The sequence below is a fragment of the Thunnus albacares genome, chromosome 18 (genome assembly GCF_914725855.1).
Source record: "Thunnus albacares chromosome 18, fThuAlb1.1, whole genome shotgun sequence".
In the NCBI taxonomy this organism is placed as follows: Eukaryota; Metazoa; Chordata; class Actinopteri; order Scombriformes; family Scombridae; genus Thunnus; species Thunnus albacares.
In genome coordinates, this window is record NC_058123.1 from 412522 (window position 1) to 433545 (window position 21024).

At 40.6% G+C, this 21024-nt stretch overlaps 2 protein-coding genes and 1 long non-coding RNA gene across 3 annotated transcripts in view; 1 reads left to right on the plus strand and 2 right to left on the minus strand.

Moving 5' to 3' along the window:
* The window catches only part of LOC122968122 (NACHT, LRR and PYD domains-containing protein 12-like), a 311421-nt gene that overhangs the window by 110317 nt on the left and 180080 nt on the right, over positions 1 to 21024 (plus strand). The window lies entirely within an intron of this gene.
* Positions 472 to 20854, minus strand: LOC122968186 (stonustoxin subunit beta-like; the record flags this gene model as incomplete). The annotated part of the gene is made up of 2 exons (XM_044333195.1): positions 472 to 1872; positions 20773 to 20854. Coding segments are annotated over 2 exons (630 nt in total), but the record flags the coding sequence as incomplete, so codon positions are not given.
* Positions 9081 to 17706, minus strand: LOC122968195. The gene is made up of 5 exons (XR_006398771.1): positions 16603 to 17706; positions 13057 to 13115; positions 12088 to 12388; positions 11919 to 12026; positions 9081 to 9258 (listed from the first exon to the last, which is right to left on the minus strand). It is a non-coding gene; the product is annotated as an uncharacterized LOC122968195 (long non-coding RNA).

The window sequence follows — 21024 nt, forward strand, 5'->3', positions numbered from 1 at the left end:
AATTTAGAAATTCTTTATATTTTCTTTATTGCTGAAAAATATATGAAGTATTTAAAACAAATGAATTTTTATAAATACAAACATATTGTTGCTTTTCTTGTTTATTTTGGGGCCGTTTTGGGTTTTAAGACAGATCAAAGTTTAATTTTCCTTGACAGCGGTTTGGAAAAGCAGTTAATATTTCTGAGCTTCTGTACGACTGTTGGACAGATTCAGTTTTGTCTTGTTGACTCAAATATTTGAATTCCTTTGATTATTTCCTGGGCAGAGAGAAAGTTCAGCTGCTTCAGACCAATAAAGTCTGAGTCTCCAGATGTGTTTAAAGTTTGAATTTCATGTTTCACACTTACTAAACGTTTTCTCTTCACTTTAATAACCAGGCCGTAACATATTACACATTATTACATAATAATCACAATATTCCTCCACAACAACGTGGAGCTGCAAGTATCACAACACAAACTGCAGAGATGCAGGACTCCGAGTCTTTATTACAGCAGGAAACACGTTTCTTCAACCTGCAGCAGCTGTTTCATCACAAACCAGCAGCTTACAAGTTATTCAGTTATACATTATGATTCATGTGGAGTCGTGTTTCTGTCCAGCTGGACGCTTCACTACGACTGCTGAGAGGCGGGAAAGATTCCCATGTTTACAACTCGCCAGCGTTCATGTCACACAACAAATCAAGACGGCTGCATGATTACAAAGTTGGTGGAATGAGGCTCAAAAATACTGTTATTGACAATAATCCAGCATATCCAGTAAATATCAGAGCTTTCAGCTTTTCCACTTCATAATTACCACTTGAATGTTGACCCGAATTCTATTTACAAGTCAGAATCTCATAATTAGCATCATTCCAATATGATATGAACGCAGCATAAAAGCAGCCACACTCCAGCTGCTGAGCCTCAGCCTTCACCATTAGAGGTGTTCATTTAACCAGCCAATAGGAGGCCTGTTGTTCTGACCATCATTTGTCATGTGATCTCTAAATAAGTGAAGGAATCAGGTAACACAGTTACTATGAAACTACTAGAAGAACTACAACTAAACATTGTGAAGATCCCATTCCCATTATCCCATTACAGTTCAAGCCTTTCTAATACACTAACAACAGAAAACAACAACAACTGGACTCAGTTTATCATTTGATTCATTTTACAAACAAACTGTCAATCATGTGGAAACCATGTTTACATTTACAAGCAGTGAGAGATCATGTTGGTACTAAATACCATCAGCTGTGTGTGATCCTGTACAGACTGAACTATCTGGTCAGCAGTGAGAAAGTTTCTCTAACAGGAGGAGACTCTTCCTCCTACAGACCACACAGAGACACTGAGGAACCAAACCAGTAGAACCCAAACCCAGCACACAGAGGCTGAGTGAATGTGGTGTTGAAGGTGTGGAGGTGGATCAGTGTGTCAGAGGAGACTCTGTAGAAGGACAGAGTGCCAGCAGGACAGTCCACATACACTGCTACTCTGTTAGAGACAGAGGAGGAGGAGGAGGAGGAGGAGGAGGAGATGGATGTTTGTTTGTTATTGTGACAGACAGAGTAACGATCATCAGAGCAGTCCAGACTCCAGGACTGATCATTCCCTCCAAACAAACAGTCACCACTGCGTCCTTTCCTGCTGATTCCTCTGTAACTCACTGATATATAAACGCCTCCTCTCCACTCGACCTCCCAGTAACAGCGACCAGTCAGATCATTTCTACACAGCAGCTGTTCCCAGTCATCAAATCTGTCTGGATGATCAGGATATGACTGATCCTCCTCCACATATGTCACCCTCCTGTTGTTGTCAGACAGTTTGAGGTTTCTGTTTACTGTGTTTGGATCCAGTGTGAGTCGACAGAAATCTGATGGAGAGAACGAGACACAATACAGCTGCAGTTATTGATCTATCATCTGTTTGATGATGACATCATCTTCATCCTCAGTAGGATGTGAATGAGCTTTGTTTTGATGAATGAAATGAAAAACACACTTACACTTCCTCAGACCTGGTGTCAACCATCGGACTCCAGCAGGCTGCAGCCTGAAAGGAGGAGGGGGGTCAGAGCAGCACGTTCTCTTTCAGCATGCAAACATAGACATGACATCACTCTAGAAAAAGCAGCTCTGATCCTCATCACACTGAGCTGCTTTGCTGTTGCTAGGCAACACAACCGTCCATCACATCACGTCGCACGACGACTATCGACAGCAGCTACATTCAGCCAATCAGAAACAGGCGTCTCAAAGTCAAATCATGTCAACAATGAGACTTTTTCTTCTCAGACTCAGCAGTTTGTATTGTGAACAGATGACAGGACTGTTTAAACTGATTCACACTAACATGAAAATGATAAACCGCCTGTTTCTGTTTGTCTTTCCTCAACAATCTTTGGACGACTGACAAGTTATTTCCTCTCACACAGGTGGAACATTCCTGCATGATGGTTACAGCTGACAATCAGCTGCAGTTTCAAGAGTTTGAGCTGATTTACTGTCCACCTGTCTGTCCTCACCTGAGAGTGTCCACCTGTCTGTCCGTACCTGAGAGCGTCCACCTGTCTGTCCTCACCTGAGAGTGTCCACCTGTCTGTCTGTACCTGAGAGAGTCCACCTGTCTGTCCTCACCTGAGAGTGTCCACCTGTCTGTCCTCACCTGAGAGTGTCCACCTGTCTGTCTGTACCTGAGAGTGTCCACCTGTCTGTCTATACCTGGGAGTGTCCACCTGTCTGTCCTCACCTGAGAGTTTCTACCTGTCTGTCTATACCTGAGAGTGTCCACCTGTCTGTCTATACATGAGAGTGTCCACCTGTCTGTCCTCACCTGAGAGTTTCTACCTGTCTGTCTATACCTGAGAGTGTCCACCTGTCTGTCTATACATGAGAGTGTCCACCTGTCTGTCCATACCTGAGAGTGTCCACCTGTCTGTCTATACATGAGAGTGTCCACCTGTCTGTCCATACCTGAGAGTGTCCACCTGTCTGTCTATACCTGAGAGTGTCAACCTGTCTGTCCGTACATGAGAGTGTCCACCTGTCTGTCCATACCTGAGAGTGTCCACCTGTCTGTCCATACCTGAGAGTGTCCAGTCTCCAGTGTGGATCCTTCAGTCCAGCAGACAGTAGCTTCTCTCCTGAGGCTCCTGGATGATTGTAGCTCAAGTCAAGCTCTCTCAGATGGGAGGGGTTGGAGCTCAGAGCTGAGGCCAGAGAAGCACAGCCTTCTTCTGTGATCAGACATCCTGACAGCCTGCAGACACAAAACAACACAACTTAACACCTCCAGTCACTACTTAACAATTCAAATGGTCCACAGCTGTAAGGCTCTTATTATGAAGTAGCTACAGTCTCCTGTAACCTTAGTAAACATGATGTTGGCAACTGCTAACTAGGGATATGTGGAGAGCCCAGTATTTGTATTTGTATCTGTATTTGTTGAGGCAGCAAAATTATTTGTATTTGTATTTGAATAAAAGTGGAGAGAGGCTTAAAAATCCTGTTTTTGTTTTTATTACGCTTTTAATTTTAGAAAATTAAAGTGTTACAATAAGTATTCATGAATAAACTAGTATGGTTTTTCACTTTTTCTTTCTTTCTTCCCGAAAACAAATACTTTTTGAAATATCTGTATGAAAAAAACATTTGTAAAAAACCCACTATTTGTGCTTTGCCAAATAATGTATTTGTATTTGGGCACACGCCTACTGCTAAGTCTTCACTGCATAAGAACAGGTCTAAATAAAAGAATAGAAAAAGTAGAAACAGCCACAGTGAGCTGATTAGATGAAGGGCTGCAGGTGACAGACTGACTACAGTTTGTAAGAACATCAAACATCCAACATGTCACAGAGATAAATGACTCCGTCTCAGATGCTCACAGTCGAATACAGAACAGGAATCCCGACTAATGTGGTATATACGGTCTGAACGTTGTGGAAATAAAAGTAAAAACTAACAGTAAGGAAACATTTCTGACTCCCTCACTCAGTTTCAGTAACATCCAGAGTTTTAAGGTTGTTTGAAACAAAACAAGAATTAAATGATGGATAACCACAGCTGGGGTGAACTGTCATACACCATGGCGAGTAAAAATTATGATCATCCCAGCACAGATACTGCTCTGAAATTACAAGAAATTATAACTGTTATCAAAAACTGTTCACTGGCTAACTGTATGTATTTTACTTTGGGCCAGTTACACAGTTCTTCATTCAGTTTATGAATCTTAAAACTCCTCTCTGGTATTTCAGGTTCCAACAGCAGAGACAGAACAAAACTAATGAAAATATGTTTAGAGAAAGTCGTTCACAGGGTCTAAACACACAACTGGTCTGAAGATAATTTGAGTAGAGAAAATGTCCAGGTGTCTACTCATATAAATCACAGTTTAAATGGTGATCAGTTGAACAGGTTGATGAATCCTGACCTGAGAGTTTTCAGTGTGCAGTGTGGACTCTCCAGTCCAGCAGACAGCAGCTCTAATTCCTGCAGGTTGTTGTTACTCAGATCAAGCTCTCTCAGACTAGAGGACTGGGACCTGAGAACTGAGGACAGAACTTCAAGACTTCTCTTTGAGAGGTTACAGTCAGTCAGTCTGGAAAGTGAATAATGAACAACAAGACAAATAACATTTGTGCAAAAATAAGGCTAAACTTCGATAATATAACACTATCTTTGGTGTTCTGTTCTAAACCAGTTGGAGATGTGACATTTAATAATCAATTAATCGGAATAAACAGTAATTTGGTAACATAAATAACATGGTATCAAAACATGATGAGCCTCTTTATATATATCAAGGATGATATCTGTGTGCTGGACAGCACATGAACCTAAAGTTGAGAAACATGTCAGATTTTCTACACTGTGAAATTTAAAATCCTGATGAAGAGATTCTGAAATACTGACATGAGAGAGGCAGTTTAAACTGTACGGTGTTTATAGTTTAAAGAAATATCTCAATCAGTTGAGACAAACATGAGCTTACCTGAGAGTTTCCAGTCTGCAGTGTGGACTCTCCAGTCCAGCAGACAGCAGTTCTAATTTCTGCAGGTTGTTGTTACTCATGTCAAGCTCTCTCAGACTAGAGGACTGGGAGCTGAGAACTGAGGACAGGGCTGCACAGCTTCTCTCTGAGAGGTTACAGCCATTCAGTCTGTAGAATACATTTGGAAAAAATATTTAATAAATCATCATCAGAAAAAAATCTGTCTGAATATCTTTGCAATAAATCAATCAATAAATCAATAAATTACTATTTGTGCACTTACAGAGCTTTGTTGGAGGCTTTGACCACTGGCAGCAGCCTCAGAAGAACCTCCTCTGAAGCAGAGTATTTCTTCAGGTCAAACATGTTCAGATCTTTTTCTGATGACAGTAAGGTGAAGACCAGAGCTGACCACTGAGCAGGAGACAGTTTATCTGTGGAGAGACTTCCTGAACTCAGATACCACTGGATATCCTCCACCAGAGAATCATCATTCAGTTCATTCAGACAGTGGAACAGATTGATGCTTCTCTCAGCAGACAGATTCTCACTGATCTTTTTCTTTATGTACTTGACTGTTTCCTGATTGGTCTGTGAGCTACTTCCTCTCTGTGTCAGAAGACCTCGTAGGAGAGTCTGATTGGTCTGCAGTGAAAGACCCAGGAGGAAGCGGAGGAACAAGTCCAGGTGTCCATTTGGACTCTTTAAGGCCTTGTCCACAGCACTCTGGTAGAGATGTTTCTCTGCAGATTTGTCTTCTCTTGTTTCAGACTTCTGGGATGTTGTTTGTTCCTCTGCCAGCAGATTGACTCCAGAGTTGATGAATGTCAGATGGACATGAAGAGCAGCCAGAAACTCCTGAACACTCAGATGGACGAAGCAGAACACCTTGTCCTGGTACAGCCCTCTCTCCTCTTTAAAGATCTGTGTGAACACTCCTGAGTACACTGAGGCTGCTCTGATATTGATGCCACACTCTGTCAGGTCTGATTCATAGAAGATCAGGTTGCCTTTCTGCAGCTGCTCAAAAGCCAGTTTTCCCAGAGACTCAATCATATTCCTGCTCTCTGCATTCCAGTGTGGATCTGTCTCAGCTCCTCCATCATACTTGAAGTTCTTCAGTTTGGACTGAACCACCAGGAAGTGGATGTACATCTCAGTCAGGGTCTTGGGCAGCTCTCCTCCCTCTCTGCTTTTCAACACATCCTCCAGAACTGTAGCAGTGATCCAGCAGAAGACTGGCATGTGGCACATGATGTGGAGGCTTCGTGATGTCTTGATGTGGGAGATGATTGTGCTGGCCTGCTCCTCATCTCTGAATCTCTTCCTGAAGTACTCCTCCTTCTGTGGGTCAGTGAACCCTCTGACCTCTGTCACCATGCCGACACACTCAGAAGGGATCTGATTGGTTGCTGCAGGTTGTGTGGTTATCCAGAGGCGAGCAGAGGGAAGCAGTTTCCCCCTGATGAGGTTTGTCAGCAGCACATCCACTGAGGTGGACTCTGTAACATCAGTCAGGATCTTATTGTTGTGGAAGTCCAGAGGAAGTCGACACTCATCCAGACCGTCAAAGATGAACACAACCTGGAACTCTTCAAACCTGCAGATTCCTGCTTCTTTGGTTTCAGTAAAGAAGTGATGAACAAGTTCCACCAAGCTGTACTTTTTCTCTTTCAGCACATTCAGCTCTCTGAAAGTGAATGGAAATGTGAAGTGTATGTCCTGGTTGGCTTTGTCTTCAGCCCAGTCCAGAATGAACTTCTGTGTTAAGACTGTTTTCCCAATGCCGGCCACTCCCTTTGTCATCACTGTTCTGATTGGTTCATCTATTCCAGGTGAGGCTTTAAAGATGTCTTCTTGTCTGATTGTTGTTTCTGGTCTGTCTGGTTTCCTGGATGCTGTTTCAATCTGTCTGACCTCATGTTCATCATTGACCTCTGCAGTCCCTCCCTCTGTGATGTAGAGCTCTGTGTAGATCTGATTCAGAAGGGTTGGGTTTCCTGCTTTAGCAATCCCCTCAAACACACACTGGAACCTTTTCTTCAGGTTAGACTTGAGTTTACGTTGACACCTGCCAGCAGGAGTCCCTGAATGAACACACAAGAAATAAGCTCAATGAATGAAGTATGACGCAAATATTTCAGTGTTTCATTTCCCCAAAGACTTCAGAAGATCTTTAGTTAAAACCACCTTCAAACATTTCTCCATGGTGGGCTCCAGGGAGCTTGTTGATGCTATGAGCCAAATCAAATCATCCACATCTCCCCTTGAATCTCTTCCTGCAACCTTTTTAAATCTGTTTTTTGCCACCTAGCAGATGATATACTTACCATTGTTAACTGTTCACTCCAGACTGAATGTTTCTTCATTCATTAAAGACCTCTGTTATTAGACCTATTACAACACAAAAATCTTGACCCTGCTATTTTAAGCAACTATTGACCCATTTTAAACATTAGTAACATAATCAAGAAGGTTGTTTATCTTCTGGCTTCCAGCATCTTCACAGCACTGAAACAGCTCTCGTCAAGATTATTAATGACTCTTATCACTGATGCAAAACATCTTTTTGTGCTGGTTAAGCTTGATCTGAGCTCCGCTTTCAATACTGTCGACCTTAACATTTTATTAAAAGACTCGAGAGCTAGGTTGGCCTGTCCGACACTCTACCACAATGGTTCAAATCTGTCACTGGACTGTTACAGTTTCTCTGGGTAAATTCAGCTCTAACAGATTTGACATGCTGTATGGAGTCCCACAAGGATCCATTCTTGGACCTCTAGTGTTTAATTTATAGATGTTTCCACTTGGCTCTGTCATCAGAAAACACAAGATCAGTTATCATAGTTATGCAGATGATACCCAACTGTACATCTCACTGTCTCTGGATAACATTAACCTATTAGATTTACTGATCAACTGCTGGAAAGATATTGATCTCTGAATGTCAAAAAGCTTCCTGCAGCTGAACAGATACAAACATAAATCAGTGTTTGGTGTGAGAGCACAGAGGCAGCAGGTCCGCACCTACTTGGAGTCCAAGTCATTTACCATCACTGACCAAATCAACAACTTCAGAGTTATTATTGATGCTGATCTAAATCTCTACTCACACATTAGTAAAATCACCAAAACATCTTTCCACCATCTCAGAAATATCCTGAAAAGATTCAGAGATTCTTGTCCATGTCTTTGTCACCAGCAGACTAGATTACTGTAATGTCTGTTTTACTGCTCGTCCTGCTGAATCCCTTCAACACCTCCAGTTTATCCAAAATGCAGCCGTCTGTATCTTGACTAGAACCAAAGAGCTGCTTCACTGGCTACCTGACCATTATAGAACTGGTCTATAAAGCACTAAATGGCCCCTGAATATATAAAGTATCTGACATGCTTCCATTTTATCAGCCAGGTAGAGCTCTCAGGTAACCAGGACAGTCTTCTTCTTTCCCAGAGTTCATTCCATCAGGTGACAGATTATTTATTGCTGACGCTCCTGAAGTATGAAACAGTCTGCAGATGATTTGTGGTTTGTTTTGTTTAGCTTTTAACTAGACTGTATGTGTGTGAACGTGTGTGTGTGTAATGTCTGCCTGTATCTAACCTCATTTTTACTGTTTTACTGTTTTATCACTCTGTAAAACACTTTCAATTGTTCCTACAGTGATCTTGTGCTCTACAATTAAATTGACTGGACTAAAAGAATGAGTATATAAACATATTTCCCTCCATCTCCTGAGACGTCAGTAAATGTCTCATTTATCCATCATGTTAAATCTTTATAGAAATCCTCTTACTGCTCTGCAGACGGTCAGCCAGCTCCTCCCGCTTCATTCTCCTCAGGAAGTGCAGTGTGATCTTCAGAAATGCGTCTCTGCTGCTCCTCCTCTACTCTTCCTCCTTACTGTCCAACACCTCCTCATCCTCCCTCTGACTCTCTAAGCATTCTGGGTAATTTGGACTCAGAACCTTCTGCATCTTCTTCAGCTCGTTCTTCACAAAAGTGACGATGTTCTCCTCCAGCAGCTGGAACAGAATACTATATGAATGACACAATCAAACTGAAAACATGAAGCAAACATCAGATCCATGTTGGACAGACTGACAATCCACTGGTCTACAAAGTGCAGCCTGGAGATGATTGAACAGAATAGATGTAAAAGTAGTTGTTGTACATGTACAAACCATAAATATGGAGTCCAGGTGTGTTTGATGCTGCTGGGCAGACTGACCACTGGGAACCTCTGAGCTCTCCTGGTCCACTCTGTGGAGGAATCATGAAGAATGAGCTCAAATTGGGCTCTATTTTCCTGAAACAGGGCGCAGATCCAGATCCAGATCCAGGTCTTAATTCCTGGCGTGTGGCGTGTGACCAAAACATTTTTACAATTTCTCTGACCATCAGCACTGGCTCACTCTGAGCTCAGCCAGGCGTAACATGGAGGAGAGACTGAATACATGAATAGTGGAGGAATGCAGTATATGCAGGTGGGCTTCAATAATGACCAATCACATGAGCTCCTCTCATCACCTTTAAACACAGCAGCAGGTGAAACGGTGAGAGAGGCTGAGTGAGAGAGAAGAGTTCACCTCTGTGAAGCAGCTGAAGCTCCAAAATACACCTTCAGGACTCCTCAAATATTAATATACATCAGTCCAAACATGCTGACAGTGGTAGAATGAAAATAAAGCTGATGTGTTCTCATGTGCTGCAGCTGCTGGAAAACCGGTGCAAACAGTTCATACAGAATAATTAATACATTTAAACTCCACAGTTCTTATCCTCATCTGCATATTTGAAAGTCCTCATATATGCTTTCAATATCTATAAATAAACATCCAACACTGGGTTTGGAAATTAGCTGGTTAGTGTTTGAAAAGTGCACAAGTTCTATCAGTTTGTCCAAATATATAAATGATGAATGAAGGTGTCCACGCTGTGTAAAGTAAGCAGGACTGTGTTTAAACCTGTTTTAAAATGTTTTCACCAACATGTTTGATCCTGATCGATCCTGTCGCCTCGTCAGAAGATTTAAATAATGAATGAAGTTTCCTCTGCTGTGTCATCTGTGTGTAAACTGATGCACAGTTCATCTCTCCAATCAGCTGAAACATGAATCATTCCTGCTGCTGTGATGACTACAGCTGTTTAATGAACATGAAGAAGATCCAACATTCACAAGTTGTAGGAAACAGAATCCAACAGAACATATTTCTGAACTCCGGGTCACCAGATTATACTCATGTGATGATATTATTGGTAAGAATCTTCATTACTAATTAAATTGTGTTTTGATACTCATGTCAATCTGCAGTAAATGAGAATTGTGAAGCAAACTGAATATAAATGAAAGTTGTTTTGTGATCTTGGAGACGTCTGTGTGTTCCTCTGCCAACTGAAACCATAAACATTGTCCTGCGTCTGCGTGTGTGATAAGAGGCGGTCTGAGCAGGTTTGATCACAAACACCATTTCATACCAAAACACCAGAACTGCACTGCTCCTCCTACTCTGCATGAACAGCCTCAGCTGCTCCTCTCCTCCCACATCGGGGCAAATGTGCCCAGAAATGACCAAACAGGCACAGACACACAAAAAGAAGACTTGCTCCTCAGGAAAACTGCATAAAGACTGTTTGGACCAGCTGGCCCTGAGCCTGTGAAAAATAGAGCCCATTATGTCTCCACACAGAGACGATCACAAGCTGAAGGTCCTTCAAGTGATGTTTGGATGTGAACAGAGACCCAGATGAGCCCTGCAGTGGTAAAGCTTTACTAGTCCTAGAGAAGCCCCTGAGAGCCCTGAACCTCCAACATGCCAGAAGCTCCGGCCCCAAGCAGAGCAGTAGAATAAGTCTGGGTTCAGTTCAGCCAGCGAGTGCAAGACGTGCTGCAGTTTGAGGACGACGCATCAAAGATCCTCCAGGTTGTAGTCAAAGCGGTGGACAGACAGCTTAAGTTATTGTAAGCTTTGCTAACACTGATTACAGCAACATAAAGCAACTCTACTGTCACTGATCACTTTTCATGACATTCAACTGTAATCAATCTGCATTAATGATCAACTGTTGTGTTAATATACCAATCATTTTAATTGATTTAACTAAGACTACTAAGGTTTCTAATATACTTTACATTACTGAGGTTTATTATCTGTTCTGCTGTTTAAAAGTGCAACAATTAAAAGTTTTTATTTTATAAAAATTTATAATCAATGACCTCAGTTAAAGTGGTGCTGTTCCCAGTGTCTGTTCTGTTATTGATCATCATATGAAGTGAATCAGTTGATCACCTGACCCCAAACTGTATCTTTATTTATTGATCTGTCACTGTGGATTATAGAAATGTAAAAAAAGCTGTTTGGTTTAACTGATTTTGTTCCTTCATGTATGTTAATGAGGTGGACAAAATATTAGGAACACTAATCAATATAATACAGTCCAGTTCACCAGCAGCACTGCGAGCTCAATAATAAACATAAAGTAGAATTGATCATAAAGTTGTTGCATTAGGTTGAACTGGTGTTCCTAATAAAGTGACCAGTGAATCTACATAAAATGAAACTTATGTCCATAAACCTGTTGCCCTGGTGCATGCTGGGAAGCTTTCCCACACACCTCCTGGACGCTACAGTATCTGAACCTCATTACGTCCTTCGTCTTTATTTTTCTGCTTTGCAGCTTTAGTCCATAAACAGTAACTCTACATTAAAGCTCCTTTCAGAGGGAGGTGTTGACCATATGTGGCAATCTGGGGGCTCGTCTGTATGTAAATTAGTCTGAACGAGTACGTTTGATCAGCTCACATGTTCTTGTTGGTTTGAACTGGATCACAGGCTTTGATAAGTGAAGCCCCAGAAACAGTGTGTTCAACAGTCACAACATACATTCAGACATGAATCACAGACGTTTGACTGACAGCTTACTTCTGACCAGCAGGACGTCGTCCTTTAAAGTCAATAATAAAACCCTTTGAGTCGTCGCTCCTGAAGGACACACAGCTGGATGGAGGTCCAGGAGATTCTGGTCTGGTTCTACATTTCCTGTGATTAACATACTGCACAATTTATAGTTTTAATATTGACAACAACATACTTTTTTATCAGATAAAGGATCTTGTTTGAAAGTAATGCTAGCATCCTTTGACCGGTCGCTCCTGAAGGACAAACAACTGGGTCCAGGTTCAGGTCCAGGTCCAGCAGAGTCTGGTCTGTGCTGCTTCTTTGTTCTTCAACACAACACACACAGAGCTTTGAGTGTGAATAATGATGGTGGAGAACAGTGATGGACAGTTAGAGATCCTCATCTCACCTCTGAGCTTTGGTCTGGCTGTCATGTTCCCCACACAGAGAGCTTTTAGAGGGAGTCCTCACACTGATCCATAGCAGAGAAACACCTTCACACAAACACAACAACACATTATTTCTCATCATTCCTCTCAGTCACATGACAAACACACACAGCTCTGACTAAAGTATCTCATCCCCTTCAATACTAAATACACTCATCTGACAGTTTCCATGTTGTTTGCACTTTGAGCTGCAGTGACATATCTAACAAATCACTTTCACAATGCTCACAATGGGCCTCATGCAAGAAGCACTCCAACCAACAGATTTGTTCTTAAGTGACGAGTACGAGTGATTTAAGAGAATTTGTGGCTTCACCAATTTTCTGAGACTTCTTTCTGAGGTACGAATGAAATTGATGAGTTCAGAGCTGTCGTACGAGTCCTGAACAGACTTACGGTCTTTCTTCACAGTTTAAATATGACACAGAAACCAAGTAAAATAAAATATAAAGGTTTATATATTACAGAGGTTTAGGAAGAGAGAATGAAAACGATTTTGCAGGAAGCTTTTGGATGGTTTGAAGACTAGAGGGAAACACTTCATGTTGCTGTTTCTTTGGCTTTCTTTGGGGACCAGATCACTTTTCACTTTTATTTAAAACACTTTGAAAAGTTCTTCAACATCTGAAATGTTCCTCTTTTTCCAAGTCTACTATATCCAGTCAGAGCATGCAGCGGCAGCTCGTCCAATAATCCAAAATCAATCATGTTACCTGGACAGATGCTGCTGAATTCACATCCACATCAGCTCACAGAGACTTTCTACCTTCATCTGTAGAGGAAACACAGAGAGAATTAAAGATTCAAGCAGCGTTGAACGGGCCCTCGCGCCTCCGCGCACGTCAAGCTGTGGCGCAGTCGAAGGGCTTCTGTCACGGGCATGTAGATGTCTTCAGACCCGGCTGTTTTCAGACAGTGCAAGAAGGAGATAAACATCACTTCCTTTGTCCACTACTTTGCCTGCTGTTGGGGCTGGTTTGCTGCTATTTTGTAGGGGGCGCTATTCAGCCAGTTTGCATCACTGATGGAATATTGTCATGTAGACGTGTTCGGGCCGGGACTCTTATCAAACATGTAAAGTTTGGTGCAGACTGGAGCATTTACAATAAAGTTATAGCAACTTCCTCTGTCATGGTGAAACATCAAATCTCAACGGTGTGAGGATGAGAGTTTTCTGCAGGGTGAGACATGTCTGTCTTGCTCACACCTGTGGCATCAAAATCATGTAAGTTTTGGGCCCATTCACTTGAATTTCAATTAGTAAATTGAAAACTTTTGATGAGTTTGGTTGTAAAACAAATTATTTTCCTAATTTTCATCAAGTCTATTTTTAGAAAAGTAAAGACTTTTAACCCACATGACCTGGTCAAAGTTTGATTGACATGTGTACTGTCAGGTGTGTAGAGACAATAAGTAACTGCAGCTGGACACAGAAAAATACTCATATATCTGAATGGAGAGTGTGAGTGAACCCACACTTTTTTGATCATTTACTGCTTCCACATAGTTTTGGATACAAACTTCATTTGAACTTTAAATGAGTCACGAGACTTTGACCTACAAATCTTGAATTTACTGTGTTTTTTATCTTTTATTGCTTTTGAGATATTAGAGTGTGAGTTTTAAAGTCTTTTCTTGCTCCTCCTGTGATTTTATAATGAGTGTGTATTGCGGAATGTTTCACAGCACTGAGGGAGTGACATCACCAGGAGCAGTTGGAGAGGAGGATTTTAGAGTAAAAATGAAATGAAAAATATGAAATATCCTCATAAATCCCATGACTTTGGCCAAATCTTACATTAAAAATCACATTTTTTGTAGGAAATTTTGTCACAAATCCATTGATACAGGTTTGAAAGTGGTCAGACTTATAGTTTAGATGTCAGATGCCTCTGTTTGACACAAAGTTCATGCCTCCCCATTGCTTTACATTGTAAGGGTGATGTGACACTGCAACTTTCGGGGCTTATAAAATCCAAACCGTTTGAGTAATTACAAAGTTTTTAACAACTTTTTTTCAGCACAGTGTCATAAGTCATGTAACAAAGTTTGAAGCTGATACCATTAACGCCCTCGGAGGAGATAGCGTTTGTTTGGGGCAAAATCCTATATTGACAGGCTAATTGCGCACTTCCTGTTGTATTTAGGTCAGGTGTGTCAGTGTATGATTTGTAGGTCTTGATGAGACAAATAATTGAGTTTTGGTTCAATTTCTCTACGCCTTTCCTATGGGCCATGGCGGCCATTTTAGTTACATAGGTGGCGCTAGAGAGCACATTTTAGTGCTTTAGGGGTTAATTTTTACATTTTATCAAATTTTTCACCAGGCCTGATGTGCTTGCCAAATTTGGTGAGTTTTTGAGCATGTTTAGGGGGCCAAATTTAGGTCTGAAGTGGCAGAATAATAAGAAAGAAACAAACAAACAGAACAGATACAAGAGGGTCTTCGCCCCTTTGGGGCTCAGGCCCTAATTAAAGCTGCAGGCAGCACTGAACGGTGCTCAGGCCCTAATAATAAAACGTAGAAAAGACAAATTAATCTGACTCTAAAAATATAAAGTTGAACTTCTTATAGAAAAGTTTAATCTATATGTTGAACCCTGTTTCTCTTTGTCTCACATGAACAGAAAGTCTGAAAATTGTATGTGCATCATAACATACAAACTTTAAATGGTTCATATCTTCTTTAACTCATGTCAGACTTCTAGTGTTGACATCCCAAACAGCAGATTTTAATATTAATGTAACTTCATAACTTTCAGTGTATTCAATCATATATAATGCCGGACACAATGAATGATGGGTAATCTGAATCATGAAACTTTGATCTAGCTTTGACAAGTCACCTGTGGAGGCCTGGTATTAGCTGGTTCAGAGCTTGAGACAGGGCATTATGGGTATTGTAGTGTTCATTTTCCAGCACCAAGTCGCTGCAATCACACTGAAGAATCACTACTTTATACAAACATCCTCCGTCCCGCTGACTACTGACGACTGTAACACTCACGTTATAGTTTATAACATTTCTGACAGTTTCTATACAGACCAGCAGGGATGGAACAAGTACTAGGATATTTTACTCAAGTAAAAGTAAAATTAATGCAAAAATGTAGTTACATAAAAATAAAAAGTAGGTCAGTAGGTCAGGCTACAGAATAAAGTACATTAACATGTCAGCGTTTACATTTACTACATGTATGATGGTTCACATACAAGAGAACGATGACTGATGAGAGACCAACTTAAAGTTAAAGTGATCTCTCATCCTCAGACAAATCTGATAATAATGACATTTCCAGTTTTCTGATTATTTCTACATGTATCTGGAGGCTTTGATCTCTTCTGCACTGTCGGCTCTTTAAACAGCAGTGAACAAACTCAGAAGGACAGTTTTAATCAGTCAGTGCAGCTGTACAGTCGCCCACATAAAGCACAGTCACAATGGATGTTATATCATAAAAACAGACATTCTCATCATTCTCTGTTCTTTACTGTTTGACAAGTCATGACATCTTGTGTTTGACTGTAACCCGACTCTTTCCTACAGTCTGTATTCTCACATCATGAATGATGTTTCTTCTAAATTAACATATTGTAACTGATTAAATTAATTAAAACCAAGAGAATAAGCTGCTCTCCTCAGTGTTTTCAGTGGAAAACAGACTCTGCAACAGTGATATGATACTGACAGTGTCTCATGTCATCACTGAGTGTGTTTCCTCATTCTTACAGACAGTCAGCTGAGCCCTGCCCTCCTCAGTGGGGGGAAGTATACTGCACTTAAATACAAATTTTAGGTACTTGTACTTCACTTGAGTTTTCCCATTTTATACCTTTTTATACTTCACTACATTTCAGAGGGAAATATTTTACTTTTCACTGCACTATATTTATTTGACAGCTGCAGTTAGCAGTTACTTTGCAAATTGTATATTTACATATTTACATACAAACATTATCTTATAGAATACTTGTTATAAAGTGCCTAACAATAAATAGAATCAGCTCCACCTCCACCAACTCCAACAGTAAAATGCTCCTCACACATCAATGTATCAGTAATAATAACCCATCATTAATACAATGTACAATAATTTAACCTCACAGGAGGATTTTTCTGCATGAGTACGGCTCACACAGACGCCATCTTTACCGGACAACAACCAGAAAGCTTCCCAGCTGACTAACTCCTGCAACAATCACACACTGTCTATGAAGAGTCTCAAAGACCAAGATAAATCAACCAGAGCTCCACTTACTGAACTTTTTCTCATGAACTTCATCAGTGTGCAGCTCTCTGAGCAGGTCTGTGCAGGAAATGAGCTTCAGTTCAAGTTCAACTTTCCTATGAAGTTAAGTGATGCTGCTTCATGTGTGTGTGTGTGTGTGTGTGTGTGTGTGTGTGTGTGTGTGTGTGTGTGTGTGTGTGTGTGTGTGTGTGTGTGACAGCATGCAGTCTGACTGGTTGAACCAGTCTAAGCTGCAATGAGGATGAAGTGTTATTGTAACTTACCTCATCTCTACTTCACCTTTTACTTTTCTATTGTGTCTCTATTTTCTCTTTTACTGTGAAGCACTGATCTGCTCTGATCTACAAAGCTGCCAAATAAACTTCAATGAATGGTGAATGTTCCTCTGCTGGTCAGAGTCAAAAACTGTGTTTAGTGCAGAAAAACCAGCAGCCAGGAGTCAAAGTGCATTTTGTGTTGTGAAAAGTTCATCAAGTTTTCTGAAATTACAGGTTGTGAAAATGACATTTTATTGATGAAATGTTTGTCAAACAAATGAAGCTGATAGTTGTAATTATTGTGGATTGATCTTTTATTTCATTGCACATAATCCTTTTGATGTGAGAGAACATGCTGTTTATCTTTGATTCAAACCAACTTCACTGTATGAAGACAAGCAGCTCTGTTCTCTGTCACAAACTGTTTCATCCAGTAAAACTGAACCAAGTTTCTTTAAAGTTCATGTGTCTGCATTGATATTAATGCTGCTAATATCCATATCAATCCAGACAGAAATGATCAGAACAATGTTCTTCCAGACACTATGTGTAGGATGTGAAAGTTGAGTTTGGCTCCATCTGGTGGGAGGATGAAGAACGACTGTGTGTCAGACAGAATGTTTGTCAGCCTCCAGATGTTGGAAATATTGTTGAAATACCTTCACAGTGTTTGTCTGTCTCTCTTTGTATTTTAATATCAGGATGTTTGTCTGTCTGTTCAATTCATTTGATTTCCATGAAAGCTGCAATCAGCTGCTGTTGTTCTACTATCAGTCCACTAGATGGCCTCGTGATGCACATGTGGAGGAATTTACAGCTGTGTTTCATGTCAATTACAAGTCAATTTAACTCTGAGTGGCAGCAGGTGACTAATAATTTATATAGAACAGAACAGACTGAAGATGCTGGAAAATGATTGTTTGTGCAAATATATTCCAAATCTTTACATTTGCTTCTTTTCATGTAAAAACAGTTTTCAGTGTTTTCTGCTGTTTTTTCTTCTTGTAAGGATGGAAAACATTTATCAGTCTGGAGGTCTGAGACTGACCCATGGAGAACCTTCCTGAACCCAACATGCATCAATGAATGTTAAAAATAAAGAGTCTTGATGTGAAACTGAGCTGAGGATAATTAGACCTGATCCAGACTTTGTTGGACCTGAACAGACCCAAACAGAGAGAGAACATCCACCCTGACAGCAGCACGATGCTCCATTAATTCACTGAGCAATGTTTGAGATCTTTGTCAGTAAATATCACAGAGCAGAACAAGCTGCACACTCAGATGTCTGTGATCCGCTCAACACATTTCTCAACAGATCTTACTCTTCTTTTACACATTTTAAACTGAATATATTGTGACTGTCTCTCTCAGGAGTAAACACCTGTCCATGCATCCAACCGGATTCTTCTTTTGGATTGTTTCCATGGTTACGTATTCATTTTGCTCCATTGTTTGTTTGTAATACATTATTCTGGTGTATATATTCAGGGCTGTAGCCAGGATTTTAGAAATACCCACAATACAATAACACATATAATATATTATTATTATTTTTACCTTTTTAAAAACAATCAAAACATCTTCATAGATTGGTCAACTGCTTCATTTACTCTTTAAACTCTTACTGTTGTTCTGTCATCTTTCCTCTAACTGGCCAACGTCGATGTCTCTCACTGCTTCTGCCAATGTTAGTCTCCTCACTTTGCCAAAGCCTTTACCGAGGCCTGTGTGTATCTATATCTATATCTATATATATATATCTGATTGATGTTTGATGGATGTTTTTTGTGTGTAAACATTGTTCAGGAATGTTTCTAAAATGCACATATTTACCTGTTGAAATGTCATTTTCTGTATTTGCTGTGAAAGGGGAAAGTTAAGGGACATTTTGGGAAACTTTTAAATCTTTTGGGTATTTTTTTAATTTAGAAATTCTTTATATTTTCTTTATTGCTGGAAAATATATGAAGTATTTAAAACAAATGAATTTTTATAAATACAAACATATTGTTGCTTTTCTTGTTTATTTTGGGGCTGTTTTGGGTTTTAAGACAGATCAAAGTTTAATTTTCCTTGACAGCGGTTTGGAAAAGCAGTTAATATTTCTGAGCTTCTGTACGACTGTTGGACAGATTCAGTTTTGTCTTGTTGACTCAAATATTTGAATTCCTTTGATTATTTCCTGGGCAGAGAGAAAGTTCAGCTGCTTCAGACCAATAAAGTCTGAGTCTCCAGATGTGTTTAAAGTTTGAATTTCATGTTTCACACTTACTAAACGGTTTCTCTTCACTTTAATAACCAGGCCGTAACATATTACACATTATTACATAATAATCACAATATTCCTCCACAACAACGTGGAGCTGCAAGTATCACAACACAAACTGCAGAGATGCAGGACTCCGAGTCTTTATTACAGCAGGAAACACGTTTCTTCAACCTGCAGCAGCTGTTTCATCACAAACCAGCAGCTTACAAGTTATTCAGTTATACATTATGATTCATGTGGAGTCGTGTTTCTGTCCAGCTGGACGCTTCACTACGACTGCTGAGAGGCGGGAAAGATTCCCATGTTTACAACTTGCCAGCGTTCATGTCACACAACAAATCAAGACGGCTGCATGATTACAAAGTTGGTGGAATGAGGCTCAAAAATACTGTTATTGACAATAATCCACCATATCCAGTAAATATCAGAGCTTTCAGCTTTTCCACTTCATAATTACCACTTGAATGTTGACCTGAATTCTATTTACAAGTCAGAATCTCATAATTAGCATCATTCCAATATGATATGAACGCAGCATAAAAGCAGCCACACTCCAGCTGCTGAGCCTCAGCCTTCACCATTAGAGGTGTTCATTTAACCAGCCAATAGGAGGCCTGTTGTTCTGACCATCATTTGTCATGTGATCTCTAAATAAGTGAAGGAATCAGGTAACACAGTTACTATGAAACTACTAGAAGAACTACAACTAAACATTGTGAAGATCCCATTCCCATTATCCCATTACAGTTCAAGCCTTTCTAATACACTAACAACAGAAAACAACAACAACTGGACTCAGTTTATCATTTGATTCATTTTACAAACAAACTGTCAATCATGTGGAAACCATGTTTACATTTACAAGCAGTGAGAGATCATGTTGGTACTAAATACCATCAGCTGTGTGTGATCCTGTACAGACTGAACTATCTGGTCAGCAGTGAGAAAGTTTCTCTAACAGGAGGAGACTCTTCCTCCTACAGACCACACAGAGACACTGAGGAACCAGGCCAGCAGAACATAAACCCAGCACACAGAGGCTGAGTGAATGTGGTGTTGAAGGTGTGGAGGTGGATCAGTGTGTCAGAGGAGACTCTGTAGAAGGACAGAGTGCCAGCAGGACAGTCCACATACACTGCTATTCTGTTAGAGACAGAGGAGGAGGAGGAGGAGGAGGAGGAGATGGATGTTTGTCTATTATTGTGACGGACATAGTAACCACCATCAGAGCAGTTCAGACTCCAGGACTGATCATTCTCTCCAAACACACAGTCATCACTGCCTCCTTTCCTGCTGATTCCTCTGTAACTCACTGATATATTAATGTTTCCTCTCCACTCGACCTCCCAGTAACAGCAACCAGTCAGATCATTTCTACACAGCAGCTGACAGACATCAAATCTGTCTGGATGATCAGGATATGACTGCTTCTCCTCCACATTTGTCACCTTCCTGTTGTTGTCAGACAGTTTGAGGAATCTGTTTACTGTGTTTGGATCCAGTGTGAGTTGACAGAAATCTGATGGAGAGAACGAGACACAATACAGCTGCAGTTATTGATCTATCATCTGTTTGATGATGACATCATCTTCATCCTAGTAGGATGTGAATGAGCTTTGTTTTGATGAATGAAATGAAAAACACACTTACACTTCCTCAGACCTGGTGTCAAGTATCGGACTCCAGCAGGCTGCAGCCTGAAAGGAGGAGGGGGGTCAGAGCAGCACGTTCTCTTTCAGCATGCAAACATGGACATGACATCACTCTAGAAAAAGCAGCTCTGATCCTCATCACACTGAGCTGCTTTGCTGTTGCTAGGCAACACAACCGTCCATCACATTACATCGCACGACGACTATCGACAGCAGCTACATTCAGCCAATCAGAAACAGGCGTCTCAAA